The sequence below is a fragment of the Jatropha curcas genome, chromosome 5 (genome assembly GCF_041381405.1).
Source record: "Jatropha curcas cultivar XTBG-Jc1 chromosome 5, XTBG_Jcur_1.0, whole genome shotgun sequence".
NCBI lineage: Eukaryota > Viridiplantae > Streptophyta > Magnoliopsida > Malpighiales > Euphorbiaceae > Jatropha > Jatropha curcas.
Window position 1 is genome coordinate 22699721 of NC_143155.1, and position 20931 is coordinate 22720651.

The 20931-nt window shown below is 35.6% G+C and overlaps 3 protein-coding genes and 1 long non-coding RNA gene across 6 annotated transcripts; 1 reads left to right on the forward strand and 3 right to left on the reverse strand.

Moving 5' to 3' along the window:
• Positions 1-1130: 1130 nt before the first annotated feature.
• Positions 1131-3750, reverse strand: LOC105630563 (uncharacterized). Its single transcript, XM_037635716.2, has 5 exons — positions 3136-3750; positions 2443-2516; positions 2183-2358; positions 1721-1829; positions 1131-1646 (listed from the first exon to the last, which is right to left on the reverse strand). The coding sequence occupies exons 1-5, from the start codon at positions 3440-3442 to the stop codon at positions 1353-1355; spliced, it is 960 nt and encodes a 319-aa protein (XP_037491644.1). The 5' UTR covers positions 3443-3750; the 3' UTR covers positions 1131-1352.
• A 507-nt stretch (positions 3751-4257) lies between these two features.
• On the reverse strand, positions 4258-18830 carry SIK1 (Protein kinase superfamily protein). Of its 3 annotated transcripts, none has more exons than XM_012212414.4 (18): positions 18028-18829; positions 17155-17243; positions 16962-17069; positions 16679-16786; positions 15926-16016; positions 14944-14996; positions 13775-13837; positions 12512-12556; positions 10959-10994; positions 8945-9000; positions 8735-8816; positions 8315-8437; positions 8099-8213; positions 6274-6424; positions 5812-6013; positions 4967-5155; positions 4770-4855; positions 4258-4584 (listed from the first exon to the last, which is right to left on the reverse strand). In XM_012212414.4, exons 1-18 carry the CDS (start codon positions 18764-18766, stop codon positions 4485-4487), a joined length of 2436 nt encoding a protein of 811 aa, XP_012067804.1. In that variant the 5' UTR covers positions 18767-18829; the 3' UTR covers positions 4258-4484. The 3 variants fall into 3 exon arrangements, with proteins under 3 accessions (XP_012067804.1, XP_012067803.1, XP_089577580.1); XM_012212413.4 differs by having other exon boundaries at positions 6274-6427; XM_089721454.1 differs by lacking the exons at positions 4258-4584; positions 4770-4855 and having other exon boundaries at positions 4973-5181; positions 6274-6427; positions 18028-18830.
• On the reverse strand, positions 6701-8092 carry LOC149496413 (uncharacterized). The gene is made up of 2 exons (XR_016320893.1): positions 7681-8092; positions 6701-7521 (listed from the first exon to the last, which is right to left on the reverse strand). It is a non-coding gene; the product is annotated as an uncharacterized LOC149496413 (long non-coding RNA).
• Positions 18831-18949: 119 nt separating the features above from the next.
• Positions 18950-20889, forward strand: LOC105630561 (coenzyme Q biosynthesis Coq4 family protein / ubiquinone biosynthesis Coq4 family protein). Its single transcript, XM_012212412.3, has 2 exons — positions 18950-19196; positions 20139-20889. Exons 1-2 carry the CDS (start codon positions 19020-19022, stop codon positions 20631-20633), a joined length of 672 nt encoding a protein of 223 aa, XP_012067802.1. The 5' UTR covers positions 18950-19019; the 3' UTR covers positions 20634-20889.
• Positions 20890-20931: the final 42 nt, after the last annotated feature.

The window sequence follows — 20931 nt, forward strand, 5'->3', positions numbered from 1 at the left end:
ATCAAATATACACTCATAAAATAAAATGAGCATCTCAAAGAAAAGTATGATAATGCCAAAGTTCTCTTCCTTACACTTATATTGGCATCATGAAGATAATTTTTTTTTTTTTATTCAACCATCTAGTATTAGAAGTTTATTAAGTATATTAATTTAGATTCGCATTGGGTAGACCCACAAGCGTTTCCTCCCAAGTGTTAGAACTCAATCTGAAATCTCTAGTTCAGGGAGAAAAGACCCGACTCGTCTCATATCACCCTTTGGATTATTACGGAGACAAATTTAATGTTGATGTAGGAATTCTTGGTCTACTCTCATATTTCATGTGAAGCATACAAGTGATGTTTGAGAAGAAAATAAACTAGTGATAAATATTTGATGCAATTGTCAGTTTCTTGCTCCAACTTGATATGAAGTTTTCAACTTCCAATCTCACTGCATTACACTTATAAAACTTTTCATCCTGACGAGTGACCACAACTGCAACAACCATGCATCCATTAGATATGTACCATCTGAATTTCAATATCCAAATTAACGAGACAAAACGCCCCGTTTCAGTTAACCATCCATTGGTTAAGTGAACCCAATAAATTAAAATGAGTCCTCGAGATAATAATATTTTAACCAAAAAAAAAAAAAAAATTAAGGTCCTAAAGAGTTAAATTAATTTTAGGATATAATTGTTACAATCCGCATAGTTGACAGTATATTTGATGATTAGGCCCTTGAAATTTTGACAAATTTAAGATGACAGTAATTGTAATTAAACAAAATTTTCTAACTAATTAGAACTATTATTTCCTTATAATTTATCAACTACATAATTTCAATTAATTCCCTTAGAGTTGAACTAAATCAAAAAATTACATTACATTTGATTATGGCTTACTAAACATAGTCTAAATAGATTTTGTAGCTATCAGCAAACAGTATCATTTCAATCCATGCCGGAACATTAAGCCCAGTACAAGTACTCACGGGCCCGCTTGAGCCCCTGGCTACCCAGGGAAAGCCCTCTAACTGCAGATCATGAGATTAATCTAGCTCACTCTTCTGCTAATAAAATTTATCAAGGAAGAAGGAAAAAGAACAAGTTGAATCGCAGAGAAAGCTGGAAAACGACAACCGACAGAAGTAACTGAAATATTATACATCAGAAAACTGCATTCTCTGTATTTTCATTAACAAATTATAAGGAGCAAGAAACATAGCTAAATTAAATACAAGTCCAAGTAATCCTACATAAAAGCTCCAAAGATATGTAATACCATTTCTAAAATATCATAACAAAACTCTTGAAAGCTAATGACAAAAGTAGGTCAGAGAAATGCAATGTACTCAGTGAAATTTCAGAATTCAAGGTACAAGGTTACCTTTCTATGCATTTTGAATGGCAATTTTAATCTCCAATCTCTCCTTTTACGACTTAAGGGTCTACCTTTGCTTTCAGGGTCCCTGTTTTCCTTCACGTCTGCCAACTTCCATATGCAGTTCTCGGCTTCTGTTTCTATTGACTCAAGAAAGAAGATTCCATCCTTTTCTGGGCCATGATCTTCTACGTAGCATACTCTCATGGGCATTTCTCTGAATCGAGATAAATCATCTGGTACCTTCAGTATCCTCTCTGCCCCAGGGGATGATACCTTCATTATCTCAAGAAATGATAGTTAGAACCTAGTTTGTGCAAAGTAGAGAAGAAGGTTCAACCATTAATTACCTCAAGAGCCAAATCATCAGGTATTTCTCCCCGTGCTCCAACTTCCTCCAACTTTTTCCTGTATTCTTGACAGTAGCTTTCAAGCTCCTCCATGCTAGGACATCCATATCTGATGAAAGTGACTATCAAGACCAAAATATCTATAAATGTGGAGACAAACTATCCCATTACCGATACACAATAAGTCTCGCTTCTCTTTTGTCTTCAAAAAGTCTTTCTAAAGCAACAGATGAACATAGACTATTTAAACCAATGGCTAACATTCTCAATGGAAAACAGAATCAAGTAGTATTAACTCTGATAGTAATACACAACTTCAATCATAAACCTTTGTGCTGGAAAAAAATTGTTCTATTGGAATCAATAATACGTGAGATCTTAAGTAGCCATCCATGTTGCAAAAGCAAAAACTGAAGCAAGGATTTTTTTTGTGTGTTGTAATTTACAAAAGAAGAAACCTACTCATTTGACAACTTATCCAGTCTCACATAAACATATCCACGAGGAGTAGTCTTGAAAGCATAGAGCTCTATGTCATCATCAAATTGCAACAAGACCTCACGGGCAATAGAGAGAGCCCGTTCACCCCATGGAACGCCTTGCAACACAACTCCACCACCATCCCCACCATCACCAGCCTACATTAACGAGTATTGACAATAAAGAAAATTGCATAGCTGAATTTTAAGGCCAAGAAAGACATTCAAGTCAAAACACCAAACCTTGGACTCCACTTCCTCCTCCTCTTCCCATCCATCTGTTTCTCCACTTGCTTCTTCCTCTTCAGAAGTTCCATCTGCAATTATCACAACACAATTGAGCATATAAGGCATCAAAATTCTGCATCCATTAAGAAAACTCAAAAGGTTAAAATTACTAGCAGCTTTAGCTGGTTAAGAATCCCCTTCTGGATTCGTAAATAAATATAAACAAAAGATATAACACGGCAAGAATTCAAATCCGAAAACCAAGTTTTACGTTCACTTTGTCAGAAGGAAGAGAGCAGAAAAGTACAATCTCCTCATAATATTTAAACTTAGAATAAAAATGGAAACTTCTGTTCATAAAATGAGAACGGATTGAAATTTTCCAATACTGATAAAATTCCAAGTGACCAAAAATAATTTTTATATCTTTTCTTTCTTTCTTTTTTTTTTTTTTTTTTTTTTTTTTTTTTTTTTTTTTTTTTTTTTTTTTTTTTTTTTGTTCCCCTCTCACTTTATGCAAGGGCCAGGCACCATAGGACCAACAGATGACCTGTTATCTCCCCCAAAAACAAGATACAACCCAAACAACAGTGAAAAATAAAAATCACTTCAAACACAAGAAAAAAGAAAAGACTGAAGAACTTTTATCAAACACTTGCACTGCGAAACAAGCAACAGTATACAATAAAGAAACCAATAAGGAATTACATAGAAGTGGGTTTTCTTTGCTGTTGGCATTCTCTTGATCATTGCTCTGGGTAGAGCTGGTGTTCAAGAACCGAGGAGTTAAAGACGAATAATGATATGCAGCAGAGATGAGTGGTTCAAGAGAGAAACCAAGCAAATGGTGAAATGGATGCTGCAACTGAAGGGTTTCGATGGCGATTTTGCTTTCTGTTGGTGAGTGTGTCAAGAAAGAGCAAAGTCTTTTGTTAGGGCAAGAAGTAGAAGAGTAAAGCCACCGGCCAGGAGCATGTAGATGCAGCAGGCGGTGAATCACATTCCCTCTGCTCATTTTTCCTCAGGCAATTGAATTTGACAATGGAACGCAAATAAAACGCATGATGCAGTAGGAAACGACGTGACGTAAATTAGCCCATCATTAGCCGGCCGTAGGTGAAAAGGAACATTTAACGACGGCGCGTATGGTTTTTGTGGACGGATGGAAAAGCCCGACAAAGTGAAACGACGACTCGGTTGTTTGGAGTTAAAAATAAAAACAACAGAAAAGCCAATAATATTTAAAACAATGACGGTTTGATACAAATGTGTTTACAGGTGAGCTGCATAATATTGCAAAAATTAATAAGAAGCTCTTGAAATAATTTTTTATAACGATTAAAAGTGCATTTAGCGAGTCTCAATTAATGGAGATTCTTAGTTGCATTACTTTTAGCTTGTTTGTTCGTAGACAAAGCTGATTCGGGATTGTCTTTCATTTCAAGGCATAACTTGTATCCATGCGCTTCATATTCGCTTAGAGTTCGCTCCAAGAAATATAGCCCCCCTACCCCTTCGGTTCAATCCTATGAGCCTCTTATTTACTCCCATTCGATCTTTGAAGTAGACATATAGCCCCCTACCCCCTCAGGTCAATCCTACGAGCCTCTTATCTACTCCCATTCGATCTTTGAAGTAGACGGCGATTGATAGAGTAATCCTCGATCATAATTTCCAGTATGAGTAGAGTCGGTAATGTAGTGTCACATAATGAAACATTAGAAACATAATTAGTAATATTACAATACGTTTCATTCCATTACGATTCAATCCTAATAGTTATTATTATTATTATTATTATTATTATTATTATTTGAATAAATTCAGAAATTATGACGTGAATGACTAAATATTATTATTCTTCTTTAAGATCTAATAAATATTATTATTGTTCTTTAAGATCTAATATAAACAGTAAGCGCTGTAGACCAGAAAGCTTACAACAGCTTTAACTACAAATTTGATGCCCAAAGTTTGGGTTTCTGAAAGCCAAAGAAAAGCAAAAGAATACTGCTCTCTCACTTTCAGTCTTCGCTTTCTGATTGTTTTCAAACAATTTACAAGCGGAGGATAGTTCGAAGTGTATCACACAGATTTTGAATGGTCTGTTGTTCTTGCGTTGCTTGCAATTCTTGGAGAGGCATATCTTCGTAACACCTGTGACAATGCAAAAGCAAATGGGTAAGCTAGCAACAATTTCTACATCAGGACGATCAATAAAATAATGTGTAAAGGCATCACAATTCAAAAAATATTTGCAGACATTCACAATCGGATCAAGGTCATTTCGAAATGAATTAGGCACAGCAAACATATAATGAAACAAATAAGCAAGTATATACATTTTGTGATAGGCCAACGCCCGTGCTAGATTCAGCAGTGTAGAACTTGTGCTTAATCTTTCGTACACGCTTGGAGGAAGGGGCATCTGCAACTCATTAAATGAACAATGAACTAATCAGAAGTTATTATTTGGACAAGAATGTGTACATAAACACACATGAGAGAGAGAGAGAGAGAGAGAGAGAGAGATCATAACCTCATTTTGCACCCTTCGACCCTTCTTAGACAGTCCATCACCGGTAAAAAGGTCTTGCAGTAGAGTTTCGTTATTATCCCACTGCACACCTCCAAGCACATTGTCTGACAAGAGAGCAATTGGAGATATATCGGTTGCCTTCAAGAATGGTATAGGTACTGTATTACCAGCTGCATATATGGACCAAAGCTGCATAACAATTTCTTGCAAATAAGCTGGGATTCATATTGCAGCCACAATTGCCCATAAACAAAGCCAAACGAAAAGACTGTAAGGAACATTATGACAAGCCATTACCCAGTCCTCTTTCCAAAGAAAATAAGAGAACAAGAAAGCAAAGAGGGAAAACTTCAAAACAATTACCTATTTCTAACTCAAAATAAGAGGTCTGAAATTCCTAATTAAATCTCACATAGGAAAAACCAAATTTTTATAGTTTGTATTTGGTATTTTAAACTAACAAATCAGTTCACACCAAAATGATCATGACTTGAAGTTATGCTCCTGATCTAGAAATGAAAATTTTACCATTTCAATCACATTTATCTTTTCACTAATACAGGCAGCAGCAGGAGATAGTTTTAAGCCACCACAATGCAATTTTACCTCAGTGTTAAAGTACTTCTTTATATTATAATTTTGACTTGTATAAATATCTGTAAAGCATGTTCATCTTTAGCGATGCCAATTTCCTTACGGGGAGGATATAGGAAAGGAAAAAATTGCCCGTCCCACCTCATTGCTATTCCTTGATCATGCTTGCTTCGAGGACAACTTGAATTGGAGATTTTTTCATCTATTATTTGGTGAAAAAAACAGTTACAGAGAAAAAAAAAAAAAAAAACCTTGTCTTGCAATGCAAAAGCTTTTCTGCTGACAGTTTCATTCATAAAAGTCGGTGTGTCCATAGTCCTAGATATGCTACCCTTCCTGAGATAATGCATAGGAGAGCCAGATTGTGATGGGGTTGCCCTTATAGTGTGTAATACAGGATGTGATTCTCCAAACAAAACGTCCTTCGCAGCATCAACTCTTGGATTATCCGCCCTAATAGAAATAACCAAATATCAGCTTTGAATAGAGACAGATGAAGGGGGAACCCTTTTATTCAGGAATATTGTCTACTTGAATGAAAAATAGATTATTAACAGAAAATCACTGATATGATCCTATGTTGAAAATAATCCTCCAAAAAACAAACTTAAGTTTCCATTTTTCTTTTCTTGAACCAGGTGCGCACGGGCACACACACACACAGGAAAGTTATATATGAAAATAGACAACAAAGTAAATGGTCACTGAAATACCAGGAGTCAGCTGATTTGCCCCCCGTGCCACTAGTGGATGGGGTTTCAACATGTCCTAGATCCTGTGACAACTCTCTAGCATCATTAAAAGCAGTCTGAGTAGCTGTCTTGTCCATCTCCTCTCCGCCATGAATCACTACAGTTCCAAAGTCTACTGTATACAAAAATCATAAAGAATGGGCAATTAAGAATATAGCAAAACATTACTCCAAATGCTTATGTGTTTCAGAAGAATTACAAAGTTCAAGAGTTATAATAATAATAGCCTGGCTATGGCAAAAAATAAGTAAACCTCATTGTTCCTAGATATCACATAAATCATCATTCCCCAACAAGCAAATCATATTCTTTTATCCATGCCTTGAATTTACTAATCCTGTATAAAAGAGATATAACTCTAAGTAGTCTACCTGATTTATATGTTACGTTTACTTTAGGATGCCAAAATAAAAAAGGAAAAAAAGAAAAGAAAATACCCTCACTGTTCATCAGAAGATGCCATGAACATAGATCTAACCAGTGGCGGATCTAGAAATATTTTTTTTGGGGTCAATATATAATTTTTTGAAAAAAGAGGAGTCAAAGACATAAATAAAATAAACTTTATGAATTAATTTAGACAAATATACATATATATTTTAAAAATTCTAAAAAAAAGAGGGGTCATCTGCCACTGGATCTAACCAATGTGGTTGCACCAAAAAAATAAAAATGAAAGGCAAAAACACAAATTCTCTCCTTTTTTTCTTTTTGCCAGTTCCTTTCCTAGGTGAAATGGGACTGAACAATGGCCTCACTGCTCTGGGCTGAGCCCACAGTATGGCACTGGTTTAGAACCAGTCTTTGCCCGGTCTACATGAACATTTCACCAGCTCTATCTGGAATATGTTATATATTCTACCTTGGTACTTTAATAAACTCGGGAAAACTTTTTCAGGTTCGATAGCAGAACAATTTTTACCTCCAGAGCAGAGATACCAATGATCACGTTAATTATAGGCATTCAACTGATACATTAAACCCAGTATATAAGAAGCTAAGGACTTAAACATCTGCAATGATATGGTAATTAGGCAAACACCTACATATCTGTGTGGCAAAATAAAATAGAAGTTGATAGTGAGCCCTAGACACCAAACAATTAGTTTGGTCCATAAGGATGAGAAATTCCTACATGTCCATCACATTTATTCATCAGTAAGCTTGAAATGCAACCCTGTTTCACAATAGCATGAAACCCACGCTGGCCTGGAAATTAAAATTTCAGCAGAAACTACAATTTTCAGCAGGAATGGAGTTAAAAAATTATAGGGGTTAGAGCAAAATGAAAAGAGGAAGGAATTCTGATTTCATTTTTTATGCCAGTATAAACTCCAGAAATTTCAGCTGGCTCTATAAGATCAATACCTTTGGTCAAGGCCTAACTGTGGGAAGGCAGATCCATAGCAACATATTAGGTGTGCAGCCTAGTAAGCACGTAGTGTGTGTAACTATTAACTTCAACCATTATATGGCTCACAAGCAACTATCTTGATGACCTTTCTCAGCTTGCTAGTCGAGATGAAGTTGAGAGCAGCAATTCTTTGCAATTAAAGCTTAAACAAAGATGTAGAGGCACATAATGAAAAAAATCTTCACACAGGATAAAAAAATGTGATATTCCTTAGCAACTTCTGTAGTAGCTCACGAAAACATTGTTGACAGCCCTCTCCCCGAACTCCCAAATATAGTAGTAGTTTTGACACACTTTTAAGTTTTTAACTTTTCTTCTACTAAGGAGCTTCCTAGAGAATATAAGAAATAAGATTCAAGCAGAAAGTTATACCTTCTCCTGCCAGTTCCATGCCATCCGTAGAGGTGGGTATTTCATCTGCCATCTGAGGTCGCTTAGATGGAACCGTATCTCCATAATCCTCATTCAGTTTTGGACCTTCTGGTGACTATTTCAAATATTAATAGAGTGATGGATGATTTCTCATAAAGAGTTAAACAGAAAGTAACCAGAAATTGCAGAAAGGAAGAAATTCTGCAATCGACTCACTTCTGATGCAACTGGAACAAGATTTTGTGCTTGCAGAGCCATTGAAGCCCTAATTTGCCTGGCCTTTTCAACTTTTGGCAACATTGCTGAGGCTCCATATTTGCATTTTTCAATAAACTTGTGCTGAGTTCCAAATACAGGAAAATAATTCAAGTTAGCCATAATATAATATAAAATTAATTTTTATTTGAACAAATAGAGGAGCAATTTCCAACCAAATTCACATTATAAGATTGAACAAGGTACATTGAACAATTTAACAAGTATAAATAACATAACAGCTAGCAGTAACGGGTTACAACCCTGTCAATATTAGTTAGTGCAAAATATATGATGGGACACGTGTGAATACCAACACACTAAGATTTCACCAAAATACATAAATTTTTTATCTTTATACTTATCATTCTATGACCACACCTTCAGCATCTCAGATGCAGTTGGACGTAAACGAGGCTCCTTGGTAAGGCACTTTGCAACAAAATCATGAAACACAAGAGACCTGCCATAGAAAACAGCCCACGCTTGAACAACCACAATGCATGCTGTTATAAGTCACAACAAAGGAATAGCATAGCCGACAGAAATTGCTATCAGAGTATTGTGGACACGAAGTACTATAAAACGAACCATTTTTCTTTGTCCTCCAGCATTGGAGCTGGCTCAATGGATATCATGAATAAAACCTACCAAAAACAATAAGTCAGACAAACTTAGAAATGCTTCTAGAATTGACAAAAAAAAAAAGAAGAAGTCACAAATCAAAACACACATAGGAATCGTATCTAAATTAGATATTTACGAGGAAAACTATAATTGGCCAAGAAAGTGCTCTCATAATAAATTCACCCAAAACACATACATTTACATATCATGCTACTTAGAGCATGAATAAACTCAAAAAAAGTTTTTCACAGTTTTTAAGTTCCTTCAGTTAAAACATGAACTGTGACTCATGAGTATCTTCCTTCAATTGCAGACCCAAATAGAACATTTATATGCAGTAACTGGACCAGGTCGCAGCAAGTGAAACATGAGTACTTCATATCTGGACCATTTTATAAGTTGATTTCAGTAACTGGCAAATACAAACAACAATTCTGGCCAAACGTAGATGTGATATTTACCCCCATGAGAAGTTAATCTTTCAAAAAATTCAGATCAAAAATATAATACCCTATCCATTCTCCTTTTGTACACATTACACAAGACACAAATATAGCTCCGAATATAAGAGCAGACAGACATGAATAGAACTCAAAACAATTATAAATATATTCCGTAAGAAACTTTTTTTTTTTTTTTTTTTTTGTGCTTATGAGCAGACGTCCTGTTAAACAAGGGTCTGAAATAACTTTCAATGGCCCTCGCTTTGGAGGAGCTAGGAAATCAAATCTATACCCACTTAATCCTGCTGAACCAGAATATGATATATAAAAATCTCACTCTCACGCCCCACCCAAAGAAAAATGCAATCACTGATTTTGACAATTTGGTTAAATATCTAAATATCAGAACTAGAAACCTACCATAAATGTAGCATATTCAAAACTGAAAATTCTAAACCCAAATAAGCTCAATCAGTATTTAACATATCAATGGAAGAATTCAAAACATGGACAATGTAGTAAATAAACAGAAGGCAACAAAAGGGAAAAAAAGAAGGAAAACATTAATAAAGTTGAATAGAAACCACCTGATATATATTTAGTTTTTCTCCTCTATTTTAGACTCAGCAGTGGAAACCTGATGTAATACACTTTGTAGCAATGACAAACTCTTGATTTCATTTTTTTTTCCTATCTTCAAAAGTAATGCTCTAGTAAAGGAATGTCGACAAATAATAGACAACTTAAACATAGACTAAATAAGAATGCAGAAATAGAAAAAATAAATAAATAAAAAAGAAGCAATTTACATTGTTTGGCAATGTTTCTAGATCCAAGAGAGCCACATGTGCATCTTTCTTTTCTTTTCTTTTTTTAATTATGAAGGAAAAGTTCACAAGGGCAATTTATATAAATAATGAAGTTTTCCCTTCAGAAGTAGGAGTAAGACAAACTCACAATTGCAAAAATACCCCCACAATTAGAACCACCTCTACCACCCATACTACCCTTGCCTAGAGCTTTTATTTTGCACCATCTTCTGTAAATATGTACCACAGCTTCAACAAGAAGATTCTAAGAGGCATATACCCGTACACAATAGGAGTATATTCCACTAAAATCCTTCAGAATAAAACCATGACCAAAATCCACAAGTGCAAAATGATTAAAGTTAAAGTTCATCAAATGAAAGTGTGCATCATACTTTCCTTACAGTACTAGGATCTAGCATCAATAAACTAAACCGGCCTACGAACCATTCTTTCTAACATAATAGACAAATTGACAGTGTCCTTTTTTAACAACTAATGACAATGAGCAACTTTTACACTATTTCACAAGAATTTCATTTTGATTATTTCCTAACTTCATTTAGTGTGACTTAACCTCTCTATTTTTCTTTAATCAAACCAATACATGCAAGATACTAAATACCAAAAACCTGATTACCAGGAAACAAAAGGTGAAAAAAAAAAAATAGCAAAGTAAAAGCACAAACAAGTAAGAGTCTAAAGACATGAACATTATTCACTAACCCTCATTGGATGTACCGTTGATCTTGGAGGAAGTCCCTGAAGAAATTTAATTAAAAATATAAGTGAAAAATCGTAATGAATGGTCATTAATTGATTCTCATAAACAAGCATATCAATAATTAGAATATCAGTCCACCTCTAACAAACCCTCCAACCCCAAGATAAACGGAAGAAGCGAGAGAGAGAGCTGTTTCATCCTTGGTTAAGTGTAATTGATGTTGGTTACTGGTCTGAATCCCATCTACATAGAAGCCTCGTGGTCTTTTATTCTGTTATAGGGAGTCAAGTTTAACTCTAGCTAGTTTGAGATTAAGGCTTAGTTGTTGTTGGTGTAAACTGGGTTGATTAAAACACAATTATCATCATCTTGTGCCACTTTCAACTGATGTTGATTATTGCAAAGTGTTGACTGAGGCCCCTGAACCCCTTTTTTGTTGTCATATACAGTTGTAGGAGTGAATCAAGAGACTTATGAAACAAACCGAATTTAGTGCTGAAACTAGCCAAGCCACTCACAAGCTACTCGAGGATCAGCTCCGTAAAAGCTTGATGAGTTGATTCATTAGCTAAATGACTCAAGCTTCAGCTAGGTAAAACTCAGCTAATTTAAGCTCGCGAGTCAGGTTGTTTTAGGCTCATGAAATAGAACAATGAAAATTTTAGTACAAATTTAATTTTAGATTAAGATTCATGTGTTTTTATTTACAATTTGACAAAAAGTTACTCATGTAATAATATTATTTACAATATATTAGAAAATAATATTTGATTTTAACTTTGAAACATATAGCTATGCGGTCAGAAGTTTTTAACGTTTGTGCTTTATATCATATAAATTATTTAAAAATATATATTATTAAATATTATAAGATTTATAATTAAAAAATTAAAATTTTTTAAAACTATTTAATATTTTTATTTATAACCCTATTTTATGAAAAACGAAAAAAAACTTCAGCCTGATTTGGCGAGTGTGAGCTTGTGACCTTTCATGAAAAAGGTGTTGCTCAGTTCAGCTTGCCTTATTTAATAAGTGATCCAAGCATGAGCCTTGATTTAGATCTCGTTTATTTAGAGCTCATTTACAAGCCAACAGGGGAGAGAAAACTTCGGTTCTAATACCGACACTGTTCTGTTCAGTTAGTTAACGATCAGAATTCGCTTTTTCGGTTTCGATAGACAGAAATAACTGAATTTAAAAAAAAAAAAATTTATTCAGTTCAAACCGGAAAACCAAACTGAACCTAATTCTATTTTGGTCAGTTCTATTTTCCAGTTAAATCAGCTCCTTCAGAAAGCTAGTAATTTAAAGTTCAGTTAGTAATAGTTTTGTTTGGTTGAACCAAAAGCTCGTCCCTACAAGCCAAGCTTGACATAACCGAAGTTCAGCTCATTTGCCCTAAAAAGTTTTTCTACCCGGAAAAGAATTGGCATATTTCGTCATTTACCATTAAAAAGAGAGGAACAAACTCATTAATAAAGTTGACAATTACGGAGATCATCAACTTTTTACAAATACAGTTTTGATAGACTCATGCCCTGAATAAATATACCTCAGCCATTTCAATTGCAGAAACACCAAGAGCCCATACATCCACCTGGAAGGAAACATTAAATGATAAAAGTTGCTAGTAACAGTTATTAGATAACATTGATGAACTTCTAGAATACTGATGCCTGTAAGAATTTACATCAATGATATAATGCAATGCAACAAAATTTAAAATCAGAAAAAATTACTGAACCAATGAAAATTATGTTGAAAGGGTTCAATGTATCAGTCAAATTATCAGTCCCAACTAGAGATAGGCATGGGCTGCACCCCGCTATAGTTTCCGTTTTGAGGTCCTAGCATATGCCAAAATTTTCTCTCGTTTATTATGGAAGTAAAAAGTATTTAGTCAGCTAAGTACACATTTATAGACATATTATTTATGCCCAAACTCTTGCTTTTGGGCTGTCTCACCCATTCCCACCCTAGCCACAACAGGACATTGGCCCTGCTTGAGGTAAGTAGGTCTTGATTTAGGACCTAACCGCAGGCAGGTGTAAGAATATTGATGTTTTATTTGAGTTGAACCGGGCAGGTGATACAACCAATAGTTATCCGCAGTGAAATCTACAGGGTATCAACAAATTTCAACCTTGCTCAGACATGTTAACTCAATTACGTATCTCTTTTGTTCCTAGACATGTTAACACTTCAGAGAACTAATTTTTGATAGACAATTTTCATTTGAATGCCTTTCCAGTCCATAAATTCTGATGCGACATTATTTCTCAGATGCTATGATGCATATTTTCTTACACACTCTAAATCCTTTCCTTGTTAATGTGGCATCTTCAGAAATTATGCAGATCACATGGAAAACTTCCATGGCAACAAGGCACCACCATGTCCTTAAACATATTGCAGGAGCACGCACTCATTAATCAGAATTGGTAACAAGTCCACACATCCTTATATGCATCTACAGTCCAAGTTATGGAGCTATATTGACTTTGTGCACATTTATTGCATGACAAGTCAATTTCTCATTTTTATGGTTCGTGAATGCTATGCACATGTTGGTCAAACTTTCACACAGAACTAACGAGCTGTGCCAACTGTTCCAGAGAGTACAAACTTATTTCTTTTGTGATGGTTAAGACAGAGCATAATATTTTGAAGATGCTTATGGACCCATGACCAACATGTCAAAGAAAACATGTGAACGACCTCACTGCAAATGATATAATACCTAATATTGTTGCTTGTTTAAATGGCAAGAATGTGTTGGTAAATAGAATCAAATTCAGCAGTCAGGATATAATACCTTTCCATCATAACGGCTTTCCTGAATAACTTCTGGAGCCATCCAATGTGGAGTGCCAATGAACTGCAGTTGAGAAAAACTATATCTAGAGAAGGTACTTCAGAATGAAGTATGACTGACTTATAACTATATGTTTATAGCAACAGGAATTACACAGAGGCAAGTGACTTTGATACAATGAGCAGGGGCTCAAACAAAAAGAATGCACTAAAATAAATACCAGGATGCAAAGGCGTGTCAACAATTACAATGTAGCTTCAGAATTAGTACAAAGAGGACCATTAAAAACCAAAAGGAGACAACAAGGAATGCAACACAAACAAATTCCATTAAGTTGAATCAAGTGGTTGAGAGGAGTCCCCAGCAAGTTGCTTTAAAGTTGTAGCTTCCTTTGCATGGAATACTCTTCTTTCAGACATAACTGATTGATGTTTTTAAATCAAGTCTGCATTCCATTCATTCGCTCTTTTGCTATTTTTCTTCTTAAAAGGTATTTCTCTTCAAATTTTGATTTTTCTAGAGAGCAGTTAGAAAAATAAGAAAATATATTCAACATATATATATATATATATATATATATATATATATATATATATATATATATTTAAATTAAAAAAAAATACAATTCTGGTAAGAAATATATTTTGGTTTGTGATAGAATATAATATTTTTGTTTTTTCAAAAATTGCAGTTTGCTTCTAAAATAGCAAAAGTTAAAAAGCAAGTAAACCGAATGTTGATTAAAAGGTAACTGATTTCTAGTTGGTGTCTTTATGTGAAAAAGGAAAATATTCTGCCCATCTCTTGACAGGCATTCTGTTTTTAATTTTTCAATTTTCCAGAATTCTGTTATACACTTCATGCTTTTATTAATGAGGACCACTGACCAATTAAAACGGCGAAATCAAATACTATTATCCTACCTATCACCTACTTCAGAGAATTAAGAATGCAATACAGAATGCTCATTATAGAAGACATTATCTCCTGAACTATTTTATTTCCTTTTTCTTTTCACTTTTTCCCTTCGGGTCCTAACTCTATACAATACAGTCCAACATATGTACCACCAAAAGCAGAACAGACTGCAATTCAGGTACACAAAATCCTGAAACTTAAAACATTAGAGAAGGGGCGTTGAATAGTTGAATAGCCAAGCAGAAATGTACCGTATTGCGCTTTGACATGGTCCTTGTAAGCTGTGCTGCAACCCCAAAATCACCTGCTCACAAGGTCATCAAAGTAACAGAAAATTCCTAAATCAGTTGCCTGTAACCTTGCACTGTAAAAACAAAAATGAAAGAAGTGAAAAAGAAAAAAAAAGAATACTGCTCTGCTGGAATTTTAATAAAAGCAAGGTCACAATTAAAGTTTGATTAGGTTAACAACATAAGCTATTGCTCAAGAGGCTAAGTGGCCCATGATAATTGAATGTGAAACTGCAGATACACCTGCTGGCTCCAAAACAGAAATGCAGGATACTAACCCAAGCCACAGGTCTCCTGATCAATACATCAACTACCAACCTGGACAACAGTTTTATCAATTTCTGAAGCCTCAAATCTCATACGAGTGCCAATACCATTAGTTTTTTCTCTGTACATCACTAACAAAAAAATGCAAAGGTTGGGCCTAAATTGAACCCATCATTTGTTAAATTGTTTGGGCATTGAATCTAACAAAAGGAATGGAAATAGGGTTTGCGGTCGAGCCAAACAAACTTAAATCTTATAAATCAAGAATGAATGAGTTACTAACCAACTTTAAAATTTTGGTTTCATTCAAAAGATCAAACATTAATGCACTGAATCTTCTTTCTTTTTTCCTTACATGTTTAGCCAATAGGCTTTAAAATGTTGAACATGCATATGAATTAGGCAACCATCTTTTGTGCTTGATTATCTCATATGCATCTACACATCGTAGCTAAACAAGCATCATCAGAAATTAAACGGAGCCTGTTAATTAATACCATAAGTTAAACCAATCACTGGCAAGTGAAATTTTGATATTTCGTAACTCGCAAAGTTATCAGAATCATTAGATGGCATGGTAATAAGGTTCAGTCAACACATAAATTCCTTTTCCTTCTTATAAGTTAAATTAATTTGAAATATTTACTATTTAATTTTATGATGAAAAGGTACTCACCCAACTTGACCTCCCCTTGCTCAGTTAACAAAATATTACCACCCTTAATATCTCTATGGACCTTGAAAATGGAATGCAAATAGGCAAGGCCCTACAAAAAATTTAGAGAAAAGCGGGAACAAGAAAAATCAAACCAACAGTATATTTAAAAATAAAAGAAAAATTGACAATCAAACAACATTAGTTCAAGGACATGTGTCACTTAAGAGAAATCTGTGTGCCTGTGGTGCATGTATGAGACCATACACAAACAAATGCACATAGGCAGTTACATTCCTAATGAGGCACAGGTAAATAAGCTGAAACAAGTTGGTCTACTGTTTTTCAAACCAAAGCAAATATGTAAAACTACACTTTATTTCATGAACCCACAGTTAAAGGTAAGGCACAATCGTTCTCTCATGAGTTTCTTGCAAAGTTCCTTATTTGTAATTCAAAATAATTTCAGCAACACTTCCACCACCACAGTACTCCATAACTATCTGCAGAAAAACAAGAAACCAGTCTTCCAAACTCAAGAGAGCAAAAGAAAAAGGTGTGAGTGTGTATGTATGCATTTGCAAATATATGCCAATAAATAATGCTTCTTGGTGAAACCTGTTGAACTAAATTGATTCAGCAGTAGTCTTAAAACAAGTGTAAAAGTTGAGTTCATGCCCAAAGGCACAATTGTTCTCTCATGAGTTTCATGCAAAGTTCCTTATTTGTAATTCAAAATAATTTTTTCCTTCCTACTGCATAACTCAAAGATACCTTTAATGCTTCTCTGCAAATATATGCTATTTGATACTCCTCTAAAGGCTCCTCAGTGACATTCATTAAATCAGCAACACTTCCACCACCACAGTACTCCATAACTATCTGCAGAAAACAAGAAACCAGTCTTCCCAAACTCAAGAGAGCAAAAAAAAAAGGTGTGAGTGTGTATGTATGCATTTGCAAATATATGCCAATAAATAATGCTTCTTTGTGAAACCTATTGAACTATATTGATTCAGCAGTAGTCTTAAAACAAGTATAAAAGTTGAGTTCATACCCAAAGATACTCTTCACCTTGATAGCTTCCCAAATATCGAACAACATTTGGATGGCTGCATTGTTGCAACATCTCGATTTCACCACGAATTTCTTCATAGCCCTCCTCCTGGATACACACAGCATGGCAATCAAACTCCAGTACGTGAACTAATCCAAAAAGTTCAAGGACTTGATATTTAAAGCAAACTCACCCCCTCAGTTAATGATATAACTTTGATGGCAACAAGCTCTGAGGTTCGTAAATCCCTTGCCTTGTAAACTGCACCATAAGACCCTTTCCCTGGCACCCACAAAGCCAACCTCAGCACAAATTTTGAAATGGGAAATATGAAAGGCGTGCAGCTTAATAATCACAACCATATCAAAATCCCGTTATCAACTTATTGGCTTAAAATCAAAACTACATTAAGAACCATATAGACTTAAACTCTCACTCAAATCCTTGACTTGCTCAAAATTCTAACTCTGGTAGAAAATGAGATACTACAGCTGTGTTACATTCAATCAGATGATACTATAGACACCATACGCCGTAAGACGCTTTCCCTGGCACCCACAAAGCCAACCTCAGCACAAATTTTGAAATGGAAAAAAATGAAAGAGGTGCAGCTTAATAATCACAACCATATTGAAATCCCATCATCCAGTTATTGGCTTAAAATGAAAACTGCATTAAGAACCGTATAGACCTAAACTCTCACTCAAATCCTTGACTTGCTCAAAATTCTAACTCTGGAACAAGAGGAGATCCTACAGCTGTGTTACACTAAATCAGATGATGCTATAAACACCCTAATTTTCAGAACTTTTACCATTTATGCATCCACAATACCAATCAAACCCGACAAAAACCATTAGTGCAACTAAAATCTTGGCTATCTTAATATGCATAAAATATATTCTGATCCATTACACAATACAAAATAGAGCTTGGTAGGCTAAGCAACTCTCAAAAAAACTATACTTGTTTTGAACCCTGCATGATATGCTTTCAAAACTAAACACTCGATAGTAACTTAGCTAAATGAACTATAAAAATGAATAAAATCCATAATTACACGCACCAAGTTCATTAAGCAATTCATACTTCGTAGTAGGATCTTCCCTGGTAACACTCTCCGGAATTGAACTCGATGACATTTTACTCAGCTGCTGCTGATGCTTGCCCTCTTCTCCCATCGAAGAGAGAGATCCACTGCCTTTTCTCTGCTTTCCGAATCCTAACTCCCCCACCGCCTGCATGCTGGCCACTGCCCTCCCCATCGTCGATCCAGCTTCCAATCCCCCAGTCTTCCTCAACACAGTCCCACTCACTGTCGGCTTCACTACAAAAGTGCCAAACTCCTGTCCATCATCGCCACCATCACTATCATCTCCTACATCAATTCTCTTACTATAATCCGTGAATGGCAAGCTTCTAGGTTTCCTTACAGATGACGCCATTGATGAAAATGAAGACGAGTATTGTGTTGGAGGTCGATTCCTACTAGTTTTAACAATCATCGTTCCAAAATCCGCACTATTATCCTCCTCCATGTCGTCATCCAGAGTAGAACCACCACCGAAGTCTTTAGGTAGGCGTTTAAGGAGAGGAGGGAGAGAGTCTTCGTCTTCTTCGTCGTTGTCGTTTTGAGATCCTCCACCTTTATAGACCATTGTAGCATAGATATCATCATCGTGTTCTTGGGTTTTGGTTTCGGGTTCTGGTTCGGATTCAGAATCATGGACTACGACTGTAGAGTAAATCTCCGATTTCTTCGGGGCTTTGCGCGTCGTCCGGCGACCGGTGGGCGGGTAATCCATTTCTCCCCCACGATTACTGTATCCAGTGCAAGACTTTTTTGACCGTTGCTTGCTGGCAAGTGAAAATTCACAATATAAGAACCAAAAGCGATTTCTTTGTATCTCAATGGGCCTAATTGGCCCAAAAAGGGAACGATTGGGCATTTGGGCCCAATCTTTTCCCTTCTTATTTGTTTTGCTTCTCTCTTAAAATTAAAATTACGTTATAAAAAAACTCGTATAACCAGAGGCTGAGACGATCGGTGCGGTGACAATGGGTGCACGAGTGCAGCTAAACCGGTGGCAACAGGCTGCAGTTGCATTTGGTTCAGCGATTGGTGCATTGTTGGACCCAAGAAGAGCAGATTTAATAGCAGCTCTTGGAGAAACAACTGGTAAGCCTGCGTTTGAAAGGGTTCTTGAGAGGATGAAGAGGAGCCCAGAAGGCAGAGTGAGTCTCTTTGTCAAGATTTCTTCTCCTCTTTTATAGTTTCCATATATTTGAATTTTTAACACTATCACTGCTCATGAAATTGTTATTGAGGATACTTGCTTAGTATTTTGTATGATTGATGATGAAATCTTTAATACGTCTCTTTGGTTTTGACTGTCACATTCTTAATCTTTGTCCTGAGAGGAATAGAAACTCCAAATTATGAACGATAATCTCTTTAGGAAATAAAGTTTGTATTTCTTTCTGATGTTTAGAGAAACTAGAAATTTCTTTCAGAACTTTTTTCGAACAGTTGGTGGGCAATCAGTTATTATCCAGAACTCCAGCAAAATAATTTTTGGGGCGTCTTGCTAAAAGAATCTCTGGAACTTCTTCTTGTATTTTTTAACTTATCTGGGTACTTAAGAAATGAAGCAGGTACTGGAACAGCAGTAATATTATAACAATAAAAGTTAGTTTTCCATTTCCTTTATTTATTTAAACATTGGCAGTGAGTTAACCTCACAACTAATTGTTGAAAAAGTGCTTTTGCCCCAAATGTATAAAATAATCATCATCATTTTGCTATCATTCTGTGGATTGTTAGTATGCTTTACATGTTTAAATCTTCTTTCCTTTTTCGCCCCCTCTTGTTGTTGTAGTAGCTTACGCCTTAGAATTAGAGAAAATACCGTCATTTTGCTGCCCCTGTACAATTTCTAGAATCATTATTTAACTAAGAACTTGGATGTTATTGAAAATATATGTACAATTTAAATTGAAGAGAATTTTTGTGCAAAGCTTGCTATAAGATTAGAAACCAAATTCCCCACCCAAACCCCAAAACCACCTTAAAAGAAAGAACTTTGCATTAAGATTCTTTTGTGCATTTCTATGAAAGCAGGTCATATCTGACACCTAAGTTGCAATAAGTAAAACAAACAAACTATTTTTTGACAGGCAGTACTCTTGGGGAGACCACGTGTCATATCTGCAGAAGTTGCGCATGCATGGGATTTGCCAGAAAACACATTTGGTGCTGCCTATGCAAGATTCATGGGATCCAGGAACTTTTCCCCAGATGACCGCCCCCCAGTGCGGTTCATGGACACAGATGAACTAGCATATGTGGCCATGAGAGCTCGCGAAGTGCATGACTTCTGGCACACCTTATTTGGCCTTCCCACCAACCTAATTGGTGAATCGGCGCTCAAGGTGATAGAGTTTGAGCAAATGTATCTTCCAATGTGTCTAATGTCTGTGGTAGGTGGCACAGCAAGATTTAGTGAGAAGCAGAGGAGATTGTTCTTCAATCACTACTTGCCATGGGCTGTCCGAGCAGGAATGCAGTGCACGGATCTCATGTGTGTATATTATGAGAAGCACTTTCACGAGGATGTTGATGATGTCCGTAGAAAATGGGGTATAATTCCTGCCCCTGCCCCTGCTGTCTGAGCAAGACGTAGCCTGGTCGACTACTATTGCAATTGGCTCACCAGAGAGGTTGTGCATCAATTTTCTGATTTCCTTGCTATATATCTCATTGTTTCAAAGTACGTACAGACAAAGGTTATTTGTTTAAGGTATGCACGGATGCTTCATCATCCATTGAGATTGGTTGAATCCATTTGTAAATTTACAGCAGACCAAGCACCACAAAATATTAGTGCTCAGCAAGCATTTTTATAACAAAATTTCTGTTTTCTGTTTCTTTTTTCTTTGTTTTTTTTTTAGTTGCAATTGAGCAATAGTA